Genomic DNA, 20,213 nt, shown 5'->3' on the forward strand with positions numbered 1-20,213 from the left:
ACCTCCCCTCCACACAGCCCAGGAAACGGGTCAGGCCTTTCCCACAGCACCATGACATAAAGCAGCCACGCTTCTTGACAGATGTCCCCACCCTCAACCACCCCCTTCTCTGCAACCCCACCCCCCCAGCAGCCACACTTGGGTATCCTCACTAAGGGCCATCCTGGTGGCTAACTCCTGTGGGCCCTCGCCCACCTTTCACTTGCTGACAGCTCCCACCAGGACATCCTGGCCCTGGGCTTCCAAGACCTGCTCTCCTCCTCCCCAGTCCCCACTGGGGGCTCCTCTCACCCCTGCGGGATGGAGGTCTCAGAGCTGTCACCGGGCCTCTTCTCCTCACACAGCACATTCTCCCTGGGTGACCTCATCCTGGGCTTCCAGCTCCAGAGCCAAGACCCTAAGTGGAAATGCCTCCTGGGCACCTCTCCTTGTGCGGCCCTCACACAAGCTCAAGTCCAAAGTCAGCTTCCCTCACCCGATGCTCCTCTGCCTTCCACTGGGCGCTCACTGTACCCCTGGTTACCCAAATCTACACTCCATCACCCCCAAATACCCACTCCTGTGTCACTCACTGGTCAAGCCAGAGGGTTCTACCGTGTCCATCTCCAGACTCTGACCCCTTGTCTCCATGCCTTCTGCCAGGCTTCCGAGTCAGGCCCTCCGGCCACACCAGAGTTGCCTTGCGCTCTCGTGCCTCTGCACGCTTGCGCCTGCCAGGCAGGCTCTTCCTGGAAGTCTGACCTTGAAGACCTTTGTCCCTACCTCCCACACTCCCAAGAGCTGGACCCTCCCCCTTTTTAGTAGGCTTCTGTGGGATCAGCTGTTGGAAAGCGCCGCCTCCCTAGGCCTCAGCTTTTGCTTGTCTGCGTTCTTCCTACACCTGGGAGCCCTGGGAGCGCTCTGGGGCAGGGGTGCTGCCTGACGTATGCGTCCGCCTGCTTTGTGCACAAGGGCCCTCACTTCTGCTCGCTGAACTGTGGGGTGACAGCATGAAGCTGGAGTCGGGCAAGTCCAACCTAGAGGCCACACGGGGGCCTGGAAGCCAGGACGGTGTGATGTCCCGTGACCGCCAGGCCCCGTGGGTGGAATTCGAGCATGCATGCGCCTGTGACCACACGGCTGTCACTTCAGATAAGGCATCTCCGAGTCACCCACTCACGACCTCTGTTCGCAACTTCACTAGGGACTCGTGCTGCTGGACCCTGCTGCTACTCTGAGAAATTCTACCTGTCCCTCTCCTCCCCCCCAGGACTCCTATCTCCTGGAGGTCCGAATGGGAAGGGTGCCTCCCCCACAGTCACTGCAGAGTGGGACCCAACCAACATTGCCTCATGCCTCTCTGGTGTGACAGATCTGCCTATCTGTCCCTGAGACTAGTCCCTAACCCCTCCTAAATAACGTGGACATTTCAACTGGACCAAGGCATGGCATTTGGGAAGATAAAACCAACAAAGCCATCTAAACCCAGAACCACATAGGGGTTGAGAGGGATTCTCAGAGGCCTCCCCTGTCCCACCCCACATCCCATTTGTAGGCCCCTCCACCTTTGTGATTTTGTGGGGGATCTGCCAGCCCTATGTACTGCGAGCTCAATGGGGGCAGGAACAGGCCCATCTGGTTCCTGATGTACCCCAACTCTCAGTAGTGGCTTGTGATGGATGCTAGTAGAATCACAAGCAAGTTTAGAGTGAATGAAAACATTCTTGAAGGTGAAGAGAGGAACGAAGATACCCCATGGTACTGAGCATCAAAGCTGACCGGGGCTAGAATCCAGTGCCTTTATTTTATGAATGCAACAGCTGAGGCCCCGGGAGTGGCAACAGTTAGGAATGGCTTCCAGCTGACAGGTGGATAGGCTACATCTCTCCTCTCGGCCCTATGAATAGGGCACGTAACCCTTGGCCAAGATGGCTAAAGTATTTCAGCAGGTTAAACAACTTGCCTAAGGTTACCTGCTGTACCAGGCAGAATCAGAATTCCGACTCCCAGGGGTCCTAGCACACCCAGCCCCTAGGAATCACGTCTGGAGGAAAGGCAAAGGAAAAGGACGGGAGTGGGGGGGTGTCCAGGTAGCCTGAGGACTAGGAGATACCCGGAGGAAGTGGCGACTTGCCTTGTTTCCCGAAGGACCAGAGCGCGCTACCTGCTTCCCAGCACTCAGCGCTCCCACCCAAGCCCCGGCACTTGCAGGGGGAAGCCGGGAACTCTCCCCTCACCGCACCCCTGCCAGGAGCCCTTTCTCAGCCCAGACGAGCTCACCCTGGGCTGCTCTCCCAGGAAAATGGCCCGACAGGGGCAGAAGGGGGAGGGAGGGGCTGGCGGCTCGGCGAGGACCACTGACGCACAGCTTCAAACAGCGTGCCACCGCCGGCCTGCTGGGAAACGGCGCAGCGCAGACCAATCGGGCCGGAGGCGGAGACCGGTTGGCTCCCGAGCGTGCCGGGCGGGGCAGGGAGCCCGGGAAGGGGAGGGAGGGGCGGGGCAAGGCGCCAGCCTGGAGACTGAGCCCTCTCCGCCCCACCCCGCAGCCGGCCTGCCGGGGGCGTCGCCCCAGCCCCTCACCCCCACCCAGGCCCCGTGCCCGTTGGGGACCCTCCACGTGACTCGGTGATGCAGAACGGTTATGACCTTCAGCGTGTCTCTGTGAGGGTCCCAACAACAGTGCGGGTTTGCGCCCGGCCCTGCCTGTGGGTGCGGGGACGTGTGGGTGTGTGGGCATGTGTGGGTGTGTTGGGGAGGGTGCCCAGCGACATGTGACAAAGGCTCCCGTCTCTGGGAGATGGTGAAGGGGCCCGCGAGCTGGCGCTTTGTCTGGCTGTCTGCAGAGTGACGGTTCGCGCAGCGGCGGCGGCGCCCGTGCGGTGCAGGATGCCGGGGCGCCAGGGTGGCCGGGGGCGCGCGCGTCTGTGCCAGGGTGAGTGCGCTGCGGCAGCGCCGGGGGACTGCGCGGCGGGCCCGCGCCGGCCCGGGCCTCGGGCGTGACCGGGAGCCACCCGTGGGCGCTGCAGTGGCCGCGTGTCCCTGTGACCTCGGGAGCCAGCCGGCCCGGGTGGATCCCCGTGCGCCCCTCCCTGTCCGCCCTCCACGTGCGTGTCCGCGGAGCGCGGGCTCGCCGGCGCGCACCCGCCTGCCTGTCGCCGCCGCCGCGGCGAGCCGCCGGGAAAAGGTGCCGGGAACCGAGTGAGCCGGGGCCGCGGGCCCGAGCGCCATGGGCAGGAGGGCGCGCGGCGGGCGGCCGGTCAGCCCCTGGCCTCGCCGCCGCGGGAGAGCCGCCTGGAGTCGGCGGCGGCTGGCCAGGCCCGCGGGGAGGCCGGCCCGCGCCCCCTGAGCTACAGACACCAGGTGAGGGGGCCTCGGGGCACAGCAGCAGTGGCTGGCCAGGGAGGGGCGACGAGCCACGGAAGGGCTGGGGCAGGGGGGCGCCTTCCCTGGCGGGGGAGGGGATGGCGCGAAGGGAGGGGGCTGGCGGTTCCTGGAGACGCCAGAGAAAGGAAGTTCCGGGACCCTCCCTGCTCTAGTGCCCACCTCCGCTTCCTGCCTCATGCTGCACCTAGTCCCCAGAGCCAGGAGCCCCCCATCGGCTTGGGAAATGTGACCTTTACTCTGGGGGGCCTGGCCCTGCAGGCCCCAGCCTTCTTTCAGCCCTGGGGGGCCCCTGGTGCCTCTGACCCTGACCCCCACCCAGGCCAGGCTCTGGAAGCCGGCCTTTGGGACTGGGCCGCGGGCACAGTGGGCACCTGCACCTGCCCCACCTGTGCCTGGGCTCTGGCCCTTCCCTACAGGGCGCTCACCATGGCCCCGCCACTCCTGCTGCTGCTGCTGGCCAGCGGAGCGGCCGCCTGCCCACTGCCCTGTGTCTGCCAGAACCTGTCCGAGTCGCTCAGCACGCTCTGTGCCCACCGAGGCCTGCTGTTTGTGCCACCCAACGTGGACCGGCGCACAGTGGAGTTGCGGCTGGCTGACAACTTCATCCAGGCCTTGGGGCCGCCAGACTTTCGAAACATGACAGGGCTGGTGGACCTGACACTGTCCCGAAATGCCATCACCCGGATCGGGGCCCGTGCTTTTGGGGACCTGGAGAGCCTGCGCTCTCTGCACCTGGACGGCAACAGGCTGGTTGAGCTGGGCACCGGCAGCCTCCGGGGCCCCGTCAACCTGCAGCACCTCATCCTCAGCGGCAACCAGCTGGGCCGAATCTCGCCCGGGGCCTTCGACGACTTCCTGGACAGCCTGGAGGACCTGGACTTGTCCTACAACAACCTGCGGCAGGTCCCCTGGGCTGGCATCGGTGCCATGCCCGCCCTCCACACCCTCAACCTGGACCACAACCTCATTGACGCACTGCCCCCGGGCGCCTTTGCCCAGCTCAGCCAGCTCTCCCGCCTCGACCTCACCTCCAACCGCCTGGCCACGCTGGCGCCCGACCCACTCTTTTCCCGGGGGCGCGACGCAGAGGCCTCGCCTGCCCCCCTGGTGCTGAGCTTCAGCGGGAACCCCTTGCACTGCAACTGTGAGCTGCTGTGGCTGCGGCGGCTGGCCCGGCCCGACGACCTAGAGACATGCGCCTCCCCTCCGGGCCTGGCCGGTCGCTACTTCTGGGCCGTGCCCGAGGGCGAGTTCTCCTGTGAGCCCCCCCTCATCGCGCGCCACACGCAGCGCCTCTGGGTGCTGGAGGGCCAGCGGGCCACGCTGCGGTGCCGGGCCCTCGGCGACCCTGCACCCACCATGCACTGGGTTGGCCCCGATGACCGGCTGGTTGGCAACTCCTCCCGAGCCCGGGCTTTCCCCAACGGGACCCTGGAGATTGGGGTGACGGGCTCCGGGGACGCAGGGGGCTACACCTGCATTGCCACCAACCCTGCCGGTGAGGCCACAGCCCGGGTAGAGCTCCGGGTGCTGGCCTTGCCCCACAGCGGGAACGGCAGTGCTGATGGGGGCCGCCCGGGGCCCTCGGACATTGCTGCCTCAGCCCGCACTGCTGCCGAGGGCGAAGGGACACTAGAGGCTGAGCCAGCTGTGCAGGTGACGGAGGTGACCGCAACCTCAGGGCTGGTGAGCTGGGGGCCGGGACGGCCAGCAGACCCCGTGTGGATGTTCCAAATTCAGTATAACAGCAGCGAGGACGAGACCCTCATCTACCGGTGAGGACGCATTTTGCAGCCCGCAGCCCCAGCTTTGCTCCCAGCTGCCCTCTGAGCCCCTCCCCACCCCTCCGGGACTCTGCCGCTTCCACACACCACTCCCCAGCTTCTGAGCTGCCTGCAGGGGGAGGTGGGAAGTGCCCCAGGAGGTCTCCCAGTCCAGGCTTCCTGGTGTTTGGTCTGTGTGCGGAAGCACGAGCCTGGGCCACGCGCACGCCTTCCTTCTAGCTCCGGCCACGTGACTCTACACCACCTCCCTGGCTTGCCCGGGGCTCGTGCGTCCACACACACGCGCCTGTCCGTCCCATGCACTGTCCCCAGGGCACACACACATGCCTGTCTTGGCTTCTCTGCCTTCTTGAGTGAACAAATGTGGGCCATGTGGTCCTAGGGGAGGCGAGTGTTCTGAGGTGGGATCTGGGAGCCTGTGGTGAGGGGTGGACGGTGAGGGGTGGTGTCTAGGGAAGAGCATGGACCTGGGCTCTGACCACTCACCCCTGCCCGCAGGATTGTCCCGGCCTCCAGCCACCACTTCCTGCTGAAGCACCTCGTTCCTGGTGCCGACTATGACCTCTGCCTGCTGGCCCTGTCACCTGCCGCCGGGCCTTCCGACCTCACAGCCACCAGGCTGCTGGGCTGTGCCCACTTCTCCACGCTACCGGCTGCACCCCTGTGCCACGCCCTGCAGGCTCACGTGCTGGGCGGGACCCTGACCGTGGCTGTGGGGGGTGTGCTGGTGGCTGCCTTACTGGTCTTCACTGTGGCCTTGCTGGTTCGGGGCCGGGGGGCCGGGAATGGCCGCCTCCCCCTCAAGCTCAGCCACGTCCAATCCCAGACCAACGGAGGCCCCAGCCCCACGCCCAAGGCCCACCCACCGCGGAGCCCACCACCTCGGCCCCAACGCAGCTGCTCCCTGGACCTGGGAGACGCCGGCGGGTGCTATGGTTACGCCAGGCGCCTTGGAGGGGCCTGGGCCCGGAGGAGCCACTCTGTGCATGGGGGGCTGCTCGGGGCAGGGTGCCGGGGGGTGGGGGGCAGCACGGAGCAGCTGGAGGAGAGTGTGGTGTGATGGGAAGGGAGTCAGCCCAGGACAGGCCGGGAAAGGGGCAGAGGGCATGGGGCGGGTAGCTGCTGGGCCTGGTGGGTCAGCACTGCCTGGGAGTCCCTCCTGATTACCCTCGGTACCTCAGGCCCCCTTTATACTTGGCAGGACAGGGGGCCCTTTCCCTGGTTCTGGCCTCCAGACCTGCGTTCTTCTGACAGGTGCTCACGGCCACCAAGGCAGGGGCTGCAGCCACCAAGTGGGAGTCTTGTTTCTCTTTATAATAAAATTGTTGGGTACACCTCAGTGCTAGCCTTGTCTTGTCCTGCTAGGCTCCCTGAGAGGGCAGGGGGACATGTGGGCCAGTAGAGGTACACAGGACAGGGTCAGGCCTGGGGCTGCCAGCCCCATAGAGGTGGCCCAAACGGCCCAGGGTGCCCTCAGCCTCATCTTAAGGGCCAGGGGCCTCCTGTCCCAGGTGAGCCGGACCAGCCCCTCGAGAAGGGGAAGGACTGTGCCTGAGCTCTCTGGGCCCTGTGCCTGCATCTGTACGTGGACAAGATGTGACATCCTCATGGAAGCATGGATGCCAGGGTGCACAGAGTGGCAACAGGGGCACGGGGGCCACAGCACAGCCCTTCAGGATGAAGGGACCTTGGCTGGCAACACTCTCAGTAGGAAAGTCCTCATGGCTTCCACAGGGGACAACCTCATTCACCATCTCCCAAAGTATCTTCTGGATTTGTAAAATGTTATCCCAGAGGGACTGGAAAAGTCTTGGAATCCCACTGCCCTATCAGCCCCAAGACCTTCTGGAAGGTTCATCAGTGCTAGAGGCCCTGAGCTCCCAGTGTTCCACTGATGCCCCCTCCCCAACCCCCTCTGGCTTTGCTCTGGGCTTGTCTGGAAAGACTGAGTCAAACCCTTGCTGGACACTGGAGGGGCAAACACCAAGGGGAGTGGGGGGGGGCCACACCTGCAGGGTCACTGCCCTGCTTCTATTCCCTACCCCAAGAAGCTGCAGTCTGGGGGGAGTGAGCATGCCCTGCTCTGCCTCCTCTCGACCCAAGATCCCTGCTGGCCTCTGGCCCCGGGCACAGCCTCTGTCAGCCTCTGGACGACCAGGGCTCCCAAGTGTCAGCTGGGAGGGATCTCTGCTCCAGACACCCATGCTGGCAGACGTGTGGCTCTCCGTGGCACGCGGCACCCCAGATGCTTTAAGAACATGCAGGTGCCTGGGCCCCACTGTGGAGGGTGAACATGGGCTCCCTATGGCCTGTGATGGTTCCCCGGGGCCGTGGTGGCCATGGTACTGTGCCAAAGGGCACAGGACGCAGCCCAGGGAGAACTGGAACAATACGTGGGCATGTACACGTGTGCTGGCCAAGCTCACACACTGGTGGGTTTGCACAGTGTTCACACACATGTGCGCCTGCCCTCCTAGCCGCAGAACACACCTGGATGTGGCCCAAGAGAGATCCTGGTTTAAATAAATGAAACAAGGTCCTCAACAGAACAGCAGGAAAGCGTGAACCCTCCAAGGGGCCGTGGGGAGAAGCTAGAGAAGGCACGGGGCTGAGGGGAGGGGGGCCCATGGCATACAAGACAAGAAAGAGCAAGGAGCTGCCAGGGGCCAGGTGCGGGAGGCTCTATATGTGGCAGGAGCCAGGAGCCCAGTCAGGGTGCACATTTCAGGAGGACTCTGGTGCCCCAAGGAACCAGAAACTCATGTCCTGCAGCTGGCCTTCCCAACCTTCCTCCTTGTGAGCCCTACGGCCCAGCCTCCCTTCTCTGCCCTCAGGGCTCTAGGGCAGAACGTCCTCAAGAGCCTGCCAGGCTGGGGTCTGGTGGAGGGTCCGATGGCCTGGGGGCACAAGCACAGGGGCCAGCGGCAGGCACTGGTAAGGACGACAGAGCAACAAGGGCAGGCGGGTGAAGGGTGCGGTAGTTGGGCCCCATACTGGGGTCATGCTGCATACTGGCTACCCGGCCCCAAAAGCACCCCTAGGACACCATGTTGGGAACACCAAGGCCCCTCAGAGAGCAGCAGGTTGAACACAGGACGTCACAACACATCTTTGTACGTGTGCAGCAAACAACCCCTAGACCAGGAGCCCTGAGGCTTCCCATGGGAGAGCACAGAGACCCCAATGCCTGGGGAACAGCGATCCGCTCTGAGGTGGACCAAGGGCCTGAGGGGAGACAGCTGACCCAGCACTGGCCCCGCAGGTTCCCTTCCTCCCTCTTTCCCTCCCAAGTGCTTTTGCAAAAGGCATCTGCACCCACCAGGGCCCTGCCAGGACACACCACAGAGCCGCACCAGCGAGTGAGAGGACGGGCCAAGGGCACCGTGAGAGGACAGTGCCTCCCACAGGCCCTGACCCCACCGGCCAAGCCTGGACCCCAGACAGGACCGGAGGCAGCCAGGAGGAGAGGGTGACATGAAGGGGCCGTCGGCCAGCACCCCAGGGCACACCATGCATGACAGGCCAGGGAGGGCATCCTCTGCTTTGGGCACCATCCCCTGGGCCCTCCCAGGATAGGACGAGGAGCGGGCCTACCCAGCAGCCACCCCTCACCGGGGGCCTGGGCGCACAGCCCACTAAGGGCAGAGCCCTTCCCCGCCCCCCTGTGCTGCAGAGTGTCTGCTGACAGCACGTGCCCCGGGGATGCCCACAGGGACTCAGGCAGTGCTGGCCTCAAGGACAAGAAAGAGTGTGGCTGGGGTTTCGTCTCCAGCTACAGACATGGGGAACCCAGAGGGCAGAGAGCATTTCAGGGCCTTGCCTGGCGGCTGGGCCCAGCGCCTCCCTCTGCCCTCGCTCAGGCCTCCAGCTACAGCGTCCCTTCCCCGCTGTCCTGAAGGCACTCAACACGATGCTCGCGCCAGGCCAGGGGACGAGGGCAGTGAGGGCAGACGGGGTCTCATTTTATGCAAAGTGACCTCATCCACACAGCCTTGTGCTCTCTCACCCAGGGTTTTCCTGGGATTCAGAACTACCTGGAGAGCTTGTTCAAAACGCAGGCTCTGGGGCCCCCACCCCAACCTGTGGGATCAGAATTTCTAGAAGGGGGGGCCCCTGGGTGGCACAGCGGTTGAGCGTCTGCCTTCGGCTCAGGGCGTGATCCCGGCGTTATGGGATCGAGTCCCACATCAGGCTCCTCTGCTATGAGCCTGCTTCTTCCTCTCCCACTCCCCCTGCTTGTGTTCCCTCTCTCGCTGGCTGTCTCTATCTCTATCGAATGAATAAATAAAATCTTTAAAAAAAAAAAAAAAAAAGAATTTCTAGAAGGGAAGCCTGTAACATGCGGACTGAACACGAGGGCAAGAAGGAGCGTGGGGCTCCCCGGAGCAATACTCCCGGCTCTGGCCGAGGGTCCCCCAGCACCTGAGGAGCCCAGGCCCACCCCCAGGGCGGCTGAGGGGCCTGGCACGAGCAGAGGCAGAACAGCCAGAGAGTCCACGCGCAGCAAAGGGATGGGACTGGGGTGGGACTGAGAGCGACCAGAAGGCAGGCAGAGCCTCCAGCCTCTCACCTTCACGCCTCGGACTCGGAACTCGGCCAGGGCTCTGCTCATCTTGGTGGCAGCCGTGGGGTGGTCTTTGCCGTGGGCAATGACTTTGACGAGCAGGGAGTCATAATGTGGAGAGATGACAGCCCCTTGGAATGCAGACGCATTATCCAGGCGGATGCCCATGCCCTCTCCGCTCCGGAACACCTGTGGGCAGAGGTGAGCAGAGTCAGGAACTGGGTCGGGAGCAGGAGTCCAGATGTGGCCCCCGGCCCAAGCTGGACACGTGTGGATGTGGCAGGGTGCTGGGCCTAGCACAAGGGTGCCAAGTCTGGCTAGAGAAGTTCTGCCTCATTTCCACCAGTGAAGCCAGGGGCATCCCACCTTCTCTGGCTGCCACACGGTCACAGCTTCCTTCTTCCTGAGAGGAGCTAGCAGGGGAGGGGGCAAGACAGGGTCCAAGGGAGGGCCTGCCCTGCCAGCCCCAGGGCTGCAGGCCCAGAGCCCAGGGCTGAAGCAGAGCTCAGCGGAGCATGGAGAGGGACCCCGGGCAGGCAGGGGCCGGATCCTCCCCCAACCTTCCACCCACCTGCCTGACCAACCCTCTCGCCTCTCACAGTCATTCATCCCACAGACATTTGTCCCCACCACATGCCAGCCAGGCACTGGGGTGAGCAGCTAAAAGAGGGTCCTTGATCACATGGGGCTCCCAGCCTGCTGGGCAAGGGCGTGGACAAACAAGGAAAACCGGACTGGTAACAGGGACACTGCAGGATGTGAGCAGGGCAGGGAGGGAAGGCAGGCCAAGGGGTTTTTGTTTTAACATCACAGTGAAGTGATGGGAAAGGCCTCAGTGTCCCCCCACTTTTCCTTCCTTCCAAAAGGGGAGAATGGGAGGGAAAAGGAGGGAAGGCAGAGGAGATACTAAGAGCGGAGAGAAGGGCCAGACGCGGAGCTCTCAGGAGAGCAAGTGCATGCCCAGAGAGGGAAGCAGGGCAGAGAAGGAGGGGTCCTGGAGGCACAATCGTGGGGGACGGCAGAGGTCCTCAGTAACAGTTGGATGGAGACAGGGTCCTGGGAGGACAGAGGTTCGGGATGTCTGGGGTTAACAGGTACACATGTAAACATCCGTGATGGGGCCAGGGGTGAGTCCCTGCAGGGAGGGCCTGCACCCAAACCAGGGGATCCCTGTGATGCAAGGGGGAGGAGGATGGGGAGTTGGAGGGACAGCCCAGGGGGCTTGGGGCACCCACCACACCTTGTTTCCGCTTCTAAGGGACACAGGCCTGTGTTCGATAAAAAGGGACTTAATAAAATATTTAAGGGTGAACACTCAGCTGTGAGCAGGAACTGTCAGCTAAAAATATTCTGTGGTAAACCAGGCTCAGAGGAGCCAGGACTTGGAAGTGGAGGTGGAGGAAGGCAGTGGCGCGTCGCAGGGCTGCCCCTTCCCCGCTGAGGGCAGAGAAGTCAGGGGCCCCCCCTCACCCGCTGGACAGCACTTCAGCCTTCAGGCTGGCCCCCACTCATGGACTTGGATCGTTCCAGAAATGGAATTCCAGTGGCAGCTCTCTGCCTCAAGCCTCCCAGCTCTGCAACTTTCAGAATCCAGATCCTGCCTTTCCCTCCCCACATCACTTGTTTCTCAGAAGCCCAGGATCTGTCTCCACATCATCCTGGCCCTCTCCCTGGGCCAGAACCTGAGCTCCTGCACACGTCCTGCTTCCTCAGAGGCTCACACCAGATGGGGAGCAGTAACGCAGCAGAGCTGGTAGCAGTGCTGCGAAGTAGTCTTAGCCAGTGCGAGCTAGAGGGCCAGGGGAGGCACCCCAGCAGTTCAGAGGGCGCCTGCCCCAAGCTGGCTGGGAGTGGGGAGGGGCGGGGAGCACAGGGGAGGGCTGTCTGCACTGAGAAAAGAGAAGGGGTGCAGGAGATACTCCCGGGGCCGTAGGCACCGCAGGGCCCTCCTCCACGTCTGCCCACTCAGCACCTGACGGCCCCGAGCCTCCCTCCTCCTTGCCCTCCGCCATCTCCCTGGCTCCCCCATTGATCATTAATGGACCCCTTGCTCAGCAGGGCCCCTCCACTGGGACATCTGGGCCCCAGGCCTTTGCAGCAACCCCTGGGTCCTGCCTTGCCAACCACACTCCCTCAGACCAAAGGCAGGACAGAGGCCACTACTCTTTGGGCTGTCGTAAAAAGCCAAAGTCAAGAGCCTGGGCTTCGTTTCTGGGGAACCTACATTTGGCTCCACCCAACCGGTCTGCTCCCTGTTCCGCATGATTCACCCGCTGTTTTCTTAACCTGTATTCATGGCAGTCTGCCCCTGGAACGCTCTCTCCCTTACCCTTCGACAGAGGCGGCTCCTGCGTCCCCTCAGCCGCCCCAAGCGAGGGTTCTCCCTCCCCGCCGGGCCCACAGGAGGGTCTCCCCGCCCAGACCGAGGCCAGTGCGTGCTCCGTGGGAAGGCTGGCGTACCTCGATGCGGCCAGTGTCTGGCTGGAAGCTGCGCGCAGGGTCCTCCGTGGTGACCCGGCACTGAATAGCACAGCCGTTGATACGGATATTCTCCTGCCGCAGGCCCAGGTCAGGAAGGCTCCGGCCCTCGGCCACGTGGATCTGGGCATGGACCAGGTCCACACTACAGGGGGGCAGGGAGGAGCAGAGTGTGAGGCAGGCCATGGATGGTCCCCACCCCTGCCTGCTGACTCTTCACCAGGCCAGGTAGCAGGCTCCATCCAGCCAGACCAGCCGCCCCCACCCTGTGCCCACCGGGGCCGGAAAACTCCAGGCAGTCTGAATAAGGAGGTGGCCAGCAGGACAGGGGCCAGCTGACATATCTGCATCTACCCACTGTGGCACCCGCCACCAAATGACCCCTCCCCATACTCTGCCCTACTTTTTCCCTAGGGTCTCCCTGTCCTCCCGCCTCCCCCAAACCCTCCCTTGATCAAGCTGGACTTGAAGCCTCAGACGCTCCATGCGGAGAGCGGTATGCACTACACCCTGACAGAGGCAGGGGGCGGTTTGCAAGAGAGCAGGGTTGTGAGCGCTGGGCTTGCTGAAATGGGAACCACAAGCTGTTGGGAGGGCCCACGAGGGGATGTGCCGCGGTGAGGGTGCTGTCGTCCCGGGATCTGTGCCGCGGCTGGGCTTGTGCCCGAGACCCCACCCCAGAGAAGACCGTAGTGCACAAAACTCTCCAAATGTGCATGATTTTATCAGCTCAGCCTCACTGACTGCCATGCTCCTAAGGACAGGATAGGTCCAAGTGGAACAGCTGTTTCAAAAAAACAAGAACTCAAGGTTTCAAATATATTGTCACTGAGGCTTGTGACAGGTATAGCCTGCACACGGCACCGGCAGATTTGCGCCGGTGCCCCATAGAGCACCTGACAGTAGCGACGATGACTACCGTGCATCCCCACGTCCACACAGCACGGATTCAGTCTGTGCTCTTTTCAAGCTTGATCTCCACCATGATGCTCTGACAGTCTGTCGTTCCCATCAGAGGAGGAGCCTGAGGGTCAGAGAGGCTGCAGCTCACCCAAGCTTTGCGTGGATAGTGGTGAGGGAGGAACCTGCACCCTGGTCTGTGGCCCTCTGACACAAAACCCGTACTCCCGAGCAAGCACAGACTTCCATCCTTAACACAGCAGGCTTGTGGCAGGCCCGAGACTGACAGGTTTATAGCGGCACAACTGGGCCAAGTCTCGTGGAGCCAGAATCTGAAGCTGGAGCATCCACCTCAACGCAGCCTTTACCTCGAGAGAACAAGGAGTCTGGAAGCCTCTGTGCACCTGCCGGGCAAAGGCAGGAGCCCCCACAGCATCCTCAATCTCAGGGGGGGGCCGGGGAAGGAACAAACTGTCAGAAAAGTTCCAGGGTGAGATGGACTGGCCCCAAGCCAGGGCTTCACACTTCAATGGCTCAAAATATGATCTTGAAACAACTGTGGTTTATAAATCGGGCAGATTCTTCAATCTCTCTACTCAATGCTTGTGGGAGCACAAACCGATAAAAGCAATCTGGGAGCCTGTAGTGGGCTTCGCTCAGGTAGCCACTGGTGTCTATCCCCAGAACTCTTCAGAGGGGAAGGGAAAGATTTTGGCACAAAGATGGTAACTGACCACCCTTACCAGCCGCAAAAACCAGAAACGACCTGTCTAGCAACGGAGGGCTACGTACCCAAGTTACGAGACATACACATCTACAGTTCTAGAAAGAACAGTGGCCTGGAGGATGCTTTCAACTAATATTAATTTTAAAAGTAGAACAGAAATTCTGCACATAACATCTCAATTGTGTCACGCTACTTATATGTTAAAATAAATAAAGAGGGGACAGAAGCAGGAGAGTTACAGCAGGCACCGGCGATGCCACGCTGGGCCGGCAACTCCCTTGGCCTGAGCCTCCGGCTCCCCGTCTGAAACACGGGAGGTCGGACCCTGTCCCGGCACACCGGCCGAGCCGCCTCAGCATCCGGGTTCTGAGGGCGGGGGTCTGAAGCTTTTTTTTATTTACTCCTTAATTCTTACAATAGGCATATGATGCTTTCTTTCTTTTCTTTCTTTTTCTTTCTCTTTTTTCTTTTTTCTTTCTTCTTTCTTTTTTCTTTCTTTCTTTTTTTTTTTTGCAAAAGAATCTTAAGCAGGCTCCATGCCCAGCGCAGAGCCAGATGCAGGTCTCCATCCCACAACCCCGAGATCATGCCCTGAGCCGAAATCAAGAGTCGGATGCTTGACCCACTGAGCCACTCAGGCACCCCACATGTAATGCTTTTCTAATGATAATTTTTTAAAAAGTACCTAGATCCCTGACTGCTCCCTAGCACAGCAGAGATGCGCTGAGCTCCCAAGGAGCCACTGATGCGGATTTTACTGGAAACCTGGAAGCTGCCCCTTCCCAGAGGCTGACGCCCCCACCGCGCCCCGACCCACTCACTCGGTGATCTCCTCGGTGACAGTGTGTTCCACCTGCAGGCGGGAGTTGACCTCAATGAAGTAATGCTTGCCGTGTCTGTCCACCAGGAACTCCACCGTGCCCGCGTTCTCGTAGCCCACCTGTGGGGTGGCCGGGTCAGTGGGGGCCGCACTGATGGGGCCTGGCGGCCACTCCAACTCACCCACAGCCATCGGGCCAGTTCCAAAAGGAACAGACCGCCGCATGCCCTGTCCCAACGGATGGCACAACCAGCCCTGTCCCGTGGGGCAAGCGCCTACAGCCCATGCAGCCCATGGCTGGGCCCCTGCCTGGCCGGCTCCCCAGGACTTCACCAAGCCTCTGACGGCTGCACCTGGCTTATCTGGGGCAAGACATCAGGAGGTGTCACCGGCCCCAGACTCGGCACCCTCTCCTCAGAGAACAGGCCCCACCATGCCTACCCTGGCCTCTGCTGGACCTTCTCATTCTCAGAGGGTTTTCAGAAAGTTCCCCTCTGCTCTACTCGTCACCACCTCTGGCCATGACCCAAAGAGGTGTCCTCTGAGAGGAACCAACAGTGATGATTCTAATGCAAGATCCAACCCTCATTCCCGTCTCACTCTGGTTCTACCAAAACCACAGAACAGTCTTCAGTCAACTCCCTCCAATCTGCTATAGAGTGACACGTGGCCTATGCCAATAAATTAGACCCAACTCCAAGTAAGATTACTCTTCTTATGAAGTAACCCAAATGTCGACTCTAAATTAGACCGTAACCAAGCCTCTTATTAACTGTGGCTAAGACCTCTTTGCAGAGCACTGACCCTGTCTTTCAGCTGGGGGAGGTCACAGAATCATCTGCTGCCCGACTAGAGGTCTGAAGGAGCACAGCTCTGGAAGGAGAGCAGGACCAGGGCCTACCCCATCTGCTGGGAAGACGGATCTGAGAAGATGCTCTCACTCGGTGCCCCAGGAAAGGGAGGCAGGGGTGGGGGCAGGATGCCTGGACTCTGCAAGGGTGTGGGCTCAAAGAACAGCCAGCAGGACCCCTGCTACAGGCCTGGCCACAGCAGGTGCTCTCCAGGGCAAACCTGGGGGTAAGTCACTGCTGGGGGAGCCAGCTGCCATCTCCCGCCTCCATGCCCCAGTAGAACAAAGACTGGCAGAGGAGGACCTGAGGATTCAATGGGGGGCAATAAATGTGATGCGGGGGACGACTGAGAATGAATGAGAAGAAATGCCTTAATAATGTTTCTTAATCTTGACAGAATCCACTGAATCTCATTCCTTTTGTTTCAGGGGTTAGTCAGTGCCACGCAGAAACCCCATCTGTGCAGAGGAAGTGGCCAGGGGCCTCTTTCCCTCCCTCTTCTCAGCCTTTCTGGACTCCAGGCTTGGTCTCTGGGCCTGGCACCTCTGCTCTCACACAGTGAGGATCCCAAGGACCCTGTGTCAGCCCTTTCTCCTCCCAGACAGTCCTTACCCCTCCCTCCCAGAGCCAGTCACTCTGGGCCTCCCTGCCCCCTAGCACACTGTCCACATCCGGACAGGACCCCTGGCAAGAGGCCTAAGCTGGCAGGAGCTCAGAAGGAGCCTCTAGGAATAGGCTCCTTATCTCCACGTGGGAGACTGTCCCCGAAGCCCCCTGCCCTTCACCTGCTTAGCAAGTTTAACAGAGTCACTGGTGAGCCGAGTCCGAAGCTGGGGGTCCAGGTGGGCAGCAGGGGCAATCTCGACCACTTTCTGGTGCCGCCGCTGGATGGAACAGTCTCGCTCATACAGGTGCAGAATGTTCCCATACTGGTCTCCTACAGTGAAAGGGAAACTCAGCTTCTCCAGGAATCTAAACACTTTCTAAATACCCACCAAACCCCATACAACTATTGGGGCTAATCAATGCCTGCTCCCAGCAGTCGGGGCAGTGAGGAGAGAAACTGCCACCACCAAGGCCTGGGCCCTGACGAGTCCAGCCTCCACAGCCTGCCTTCCTGGGGGAGGCTCTTCCTGAGGGACAGCTCCTGGAGACCAGTTGTCGTAAGCCCAGAAAGAGCAGGCCTGCTCGGCTCCTCCCTTGGGCGGCAGCCCTGTGAACGCCCCCACTCACCCAGGATCTGCACCTCAATGTGGCGCGGCTTCTCGATGAACTTCTCCACAAACAGCGCCCCGTTCCCAAAGGCGGCCAGAGCCTCCGAGTAGGCCCGGTTGTAGTTTTCCTCCAGCTCCTGAGCGGGCAGGCAAGCAGAACAGACACTGGGTCCTGAAGCTCTGTCTCACCCTCTGCAGGACCCCCACCCGCTCTCAGAACCCCGGGGTCTGCTCTGTGGTTGGCCTCACAGGTCAGCTGGGCTACCTGCTCTGCTCCCAGCCCTGGGCTTCTGCTCACCTCATAGCTGTGCACGACCCTCATGCCACGCCCCCCGCCCCCATAGGCGGCCTTGAAGATAATGGGGAAGCCGTAGGTGTTGGAGAACTCATGGGCCTCGTGCAGGGAGGTGATGGGGGCGTCTGTGCCAGGGACCACAGGGACACCTGTTGGGAGACAGGCATGTGGGTCCTCTGTAACAGGCTAGAATCCCTGCCCAAACCCACCAGCCCCCTCCTTGGACAGCCCCTCTTGAGCCGTGTGGTCCCCAGTGGCTTGTCTGCCACACGCACCTGCGGCGATGGCGATGGCCCGGGCCTCCACTTTATCTCCCATCTTGCGGACCACCTCGGGGCTCGGCCCAATGAACCGGACGCCAGCATCCTGGCAGGCCTGGGCGAAGTCCGCTCGCTCCGACAGGAACCCGTAGCCGGGGTGCACTGCATCCACGTTGTTCTCCTGTGGGCAGGAGCAGTCAGAGGAGCGCAGCACCTCTCCAATGCCTTCACACAGGCCCAGAGCCAACCCCGAGGCTCATGCACCTCCCCCCACCGCACTTGGTGCATGAACGCACGCATGCATTCATTCATTCATTCATTCACCCATCGCCTTATTCACAGACACTTACGCGGGCTGGCCTGGGGGGCAGGCACAGCACGCGGGCCCAGCCCGGCTCACCTTGGCCACCTTGATGATATCTGGGATGTGCAGATAGGCCTGCACCGGGGCAAGGCCGCGGCCGATGAGATAGGCTTCGTCTGCTTTCTGCCGGTGCATCTGGCCTGTGTCCTGCTCTGAGTAGACAGCCACAGTGCGGATACCCAGCTCTGTGCAGGCCCGGAACACACGGATGGCAATCTCACCTTGGAGGGAGGGGGAAATAGACAAGACGCTAGATTCCTGGGTCCTTACAGAAGCAGAAGCAGGCAGGGAGCTGGAGCGCAGGGCAAGGGCAGAACAGGAACGCTAAGGGTGGGCTGGACACGTGGCTCCTCTCGCTCCCCCAAGGGACTCACCTCTGTTGGCCACCATGACTTTCTTGATGGGCTTATACTCCAGGCGCCGGACATTTGGGGAGGCAGCAGGCGCAGTGGAGCTTCGGCGGATACCCAGGAGCCTCAGGCCCCCACGGACGGTTTGGAACTTCAGCATCTGGGAAGTCAGAGCCGGGTTAGAGCAGTTTCAGCAAAGAAGGCCTCCCAGGAAGAGTGAGGGTCCCAGCTCCCACCCCCACCCCGTCCCATAGCGGCCCCACACAAAAGCCAGCAGCCTCACCCTCCTCAATTCCTGGCCAAGCTCAACATTCCCTGGGGGGCTGACGACAGTAGCAAAGTCAAACCCAAACAGAACCCAAGCTCACCCCAGCGCTCTAATAACTTTCTCAACACTTAGCTCCTAAACCAATCCTGCATGCCCTCGGTGTGCAGTGGTCAGAGTTCCCTTTGGTGCCCGCGGTGGGGCCCAGCAGCCTGGCTTTTAGAACCTCCCTGCGCCACACTGGCCCCTGCGTCCCTCCACTGGGGTTCCGCCTGGTCAGGCAACAAGGGTAACGACAGAGCTCTCGAGGAGTCAGCCTGCATCAATGTGCCGTCTCAGGAAGCAAAGCCTCTGTTCAGACTTCAGGAGCGTGACTTCACACGGGGCAGAAGGCTCCTTCTCTACTGACAGCTACTTGAAGTGCACTGAACTTCGGATATCACCCCGTTATCTCCCCCTCACAGGTCCACTAGCTGCCTGATCCCGTGAGATCTGCCTCATGTAACCGGCCCACTGGGAGGGGCATTCTTTCCTGGGGGAGCCGCTGGAGCCCACCGCCCTGGCAGAGAATGATGGCACACACACCAGAGAGCACCGACCTCACCACGTCCTGGGCACCGAATGCCTGCTCTGTTCGGGGCCACAGGCAGATCTCAGGTGGGGACAAGGCCCCGTACAAAGTCCAAACTACCATTCAGGGTTAAGTCAAGAAGAGGCAAAGCGCTGCTTTAGGACAAACACAGCAACAGAGCAGTACATAGGAGTGGTTAAGAAACCATTAACAGTTTCACCACAGACGAAAGAGAACAGTGAGGTGCCACTTTGCCTATTAAATTAGCAACAGTGTTGTGAAACAAGCAGATTTAGTGCTGGTAAGGCCTCAGGGAGACAGACCCGCAAGGTGAGGTCTGGATATCAGGGCAGCTCTCTGGAAAGCTCCCTGGAAATCCTATCAAGAGCCTTTGAAATATTTATGCCCCTTGGCCCGGTGGTTACCATTCTAGGAATCCAACCCAAGGAAATATTCTAAAATGGGAACCAAGATGATTGCAGAAAGATGTTCCAAACAGCATTATTTACAACAGCGACTAATCAGAAGCCACTTAAAGATCCAGCGCTAGGGCATCCATACAGACCTTATGTCACCATCACAGTTGATTGTTTGCACAGCTCTGGGGACAAGGGGAATGCTTATGATATAAAGCAATGCTACAGAAATTAAAACGGGGAAGAATATGATTTCATGAAGCTTTTTTTAGGCGAGGAAAATAACTGGAAGGAGCTCTGTCAGACAGCACGTCACTCACTCCCGTATTCTAGAATTGGGGCAGTGTTGTTCTTTTCCTTCTTTATGCTTCTCCATACAGTCTGTATCTTCTCCACTGGGAATGTCATTTACAATGAGAGGGCACAATGGAGACATATAGGGAAAGATCGGAAGATCTCTGCGCAAGAAAGCTGAGGGGAACGTCTGAATTGTCTCCCTGAGGGAGGTGAAGGACTCCCATATATCCTGCGAAACAACAGGCTGTGAGTGAAGCTGGGCTCCCTCCCCCGACACACAGTGGGGCCACCTCACCTTCCTCACCTCTTGCCCCAGGTGAGCCGGCATCTTCCTCACCTGTCTACAGGTGAGCAGCCTCACGTGGCCGGTGCCAGTGGCACCAAGATTCTCAAACCTCCGAAAGTTTCGACTATTTCCGGGGAGACCCAATCTTTTCTCCCACCTGGGTGGGTTTGCTCCTGCTGCCACTTAGGCACTTACCCCATCGTCCTGTGTGCGAACACCCCCTCACACTCCCCACTCCCTTTTCCAGATACACAAAGGGATCCCTGGAGGCTGTGCAGAGGGTGGGCACCAACTGCCTCCCAGCTCACAGTGGGGAAAAGAGGGCGCCTGAAACAGCCACAAAGGCCTCGGAGACCCCCCCCCCCCCCACTACGATGTCTGATCCTCACAGACCCTGCAGCCCAG

At 60.8% G+C, this 20,213-nt stretch overlaps 2 protein-coding genes and 1 pseudogene across 8 annotated transcripts in view; 1 reads left to right on the forward strand and 2 right to left on the reverse strand.

Moving 5' to 3' along the window:
- Positions 1-20,213, reverse strand: part of PC (pyruvate carboxylase) — a 94,267-nt gene that overhangs the window by 5,013 nt on the left and 69,041 nt on the right. For all 6 annotated transcript variants that reach the window (XM_045775784.2, XM_087855061.1, XM_045775786.2 and 3 more), the window contains 9 exons: positions 17,998-18,133; positions 17,660-17,844; positions 17,275-17,440; positions 17,003-17,148; positions 16,724-16,841; positions 16,276-16,427; positions 14,641-14,759; positions 12,175-12,337; positions 9,721-9,903 (listed from right to left, as the gene is read on the reverse strand). In XM_045775784.2, the coding sequence (XP_045631740.1) occupies positions 9,721-9,903; positions 12,175-12,337; positions 14,641-14,759; positions 16,276-16,427; positions 16,724-16,841; positions 17,003-17,148; positions 17,275-17,440; positions 17,660-17,844; positions 17,998-18,133 (1,368 nt within the window). The remainder of the gene's footprint in view (positions 1-9,720; positions 9,904-12,174; positions 12,338-14,640; positions 14,760-16,275; positions 16,428-16,723; positions 16,842-17,002; positions 17,149-17,274; positions 17,441-17,659; positions 17,845-17,997; positions 18,134-20,213) is intronic.
- On the reverse strand, positions 128-3,543 carry LOC148107898 (uncharacterized; annotated as a pseudogene).
- On the forward strand, positions 3,221-6,489 carry LRFN4 (leucine rich repeat and fibronectin type III domain containing 4). 2 transcript variants are annotated; one of them, XM_045775788.2, is made up of 3 exons: positions 3,221-3,342; positions 3,783-5,141; positions 5,649-6,489. In XM_045775788.2, the coding sequence occupies exons 2-3, from the start codon at positions 3,793-3,795 to the stop codon at positions 6,208-6,210; spliced, it is 1,911 nt and encodes a 636-aa protein (XP_045631744.1). In that variant the 5' UTR covers positions 3,221-3,342; positions 3,783-3,792; the 3' UTR covers positions 6,211-6,489. The 2 variants fall into 2 exon arrangements, with proteins under 2 accessions (XP_045631744.1, XP_045631743.1); XM_045775787.2 differs by lacking the exon at positions 3,221-3,342 and having other exon boundaries at positions 3,485-5,141.

This window comes from Ursus americanus, chromosome 24, assembly GCF_024610735.1.
Source record: "Ursus americanus isolate L20-20 chromosome 24, mUrsAme1.1.p, whole genome shotgun sequence".
NCBI classification, from domain to species: Eukaryota; Metazoa; Chordata; class Mammalia; order Carnivora; family Ursidae; genus Ursus; species Ursus americanus.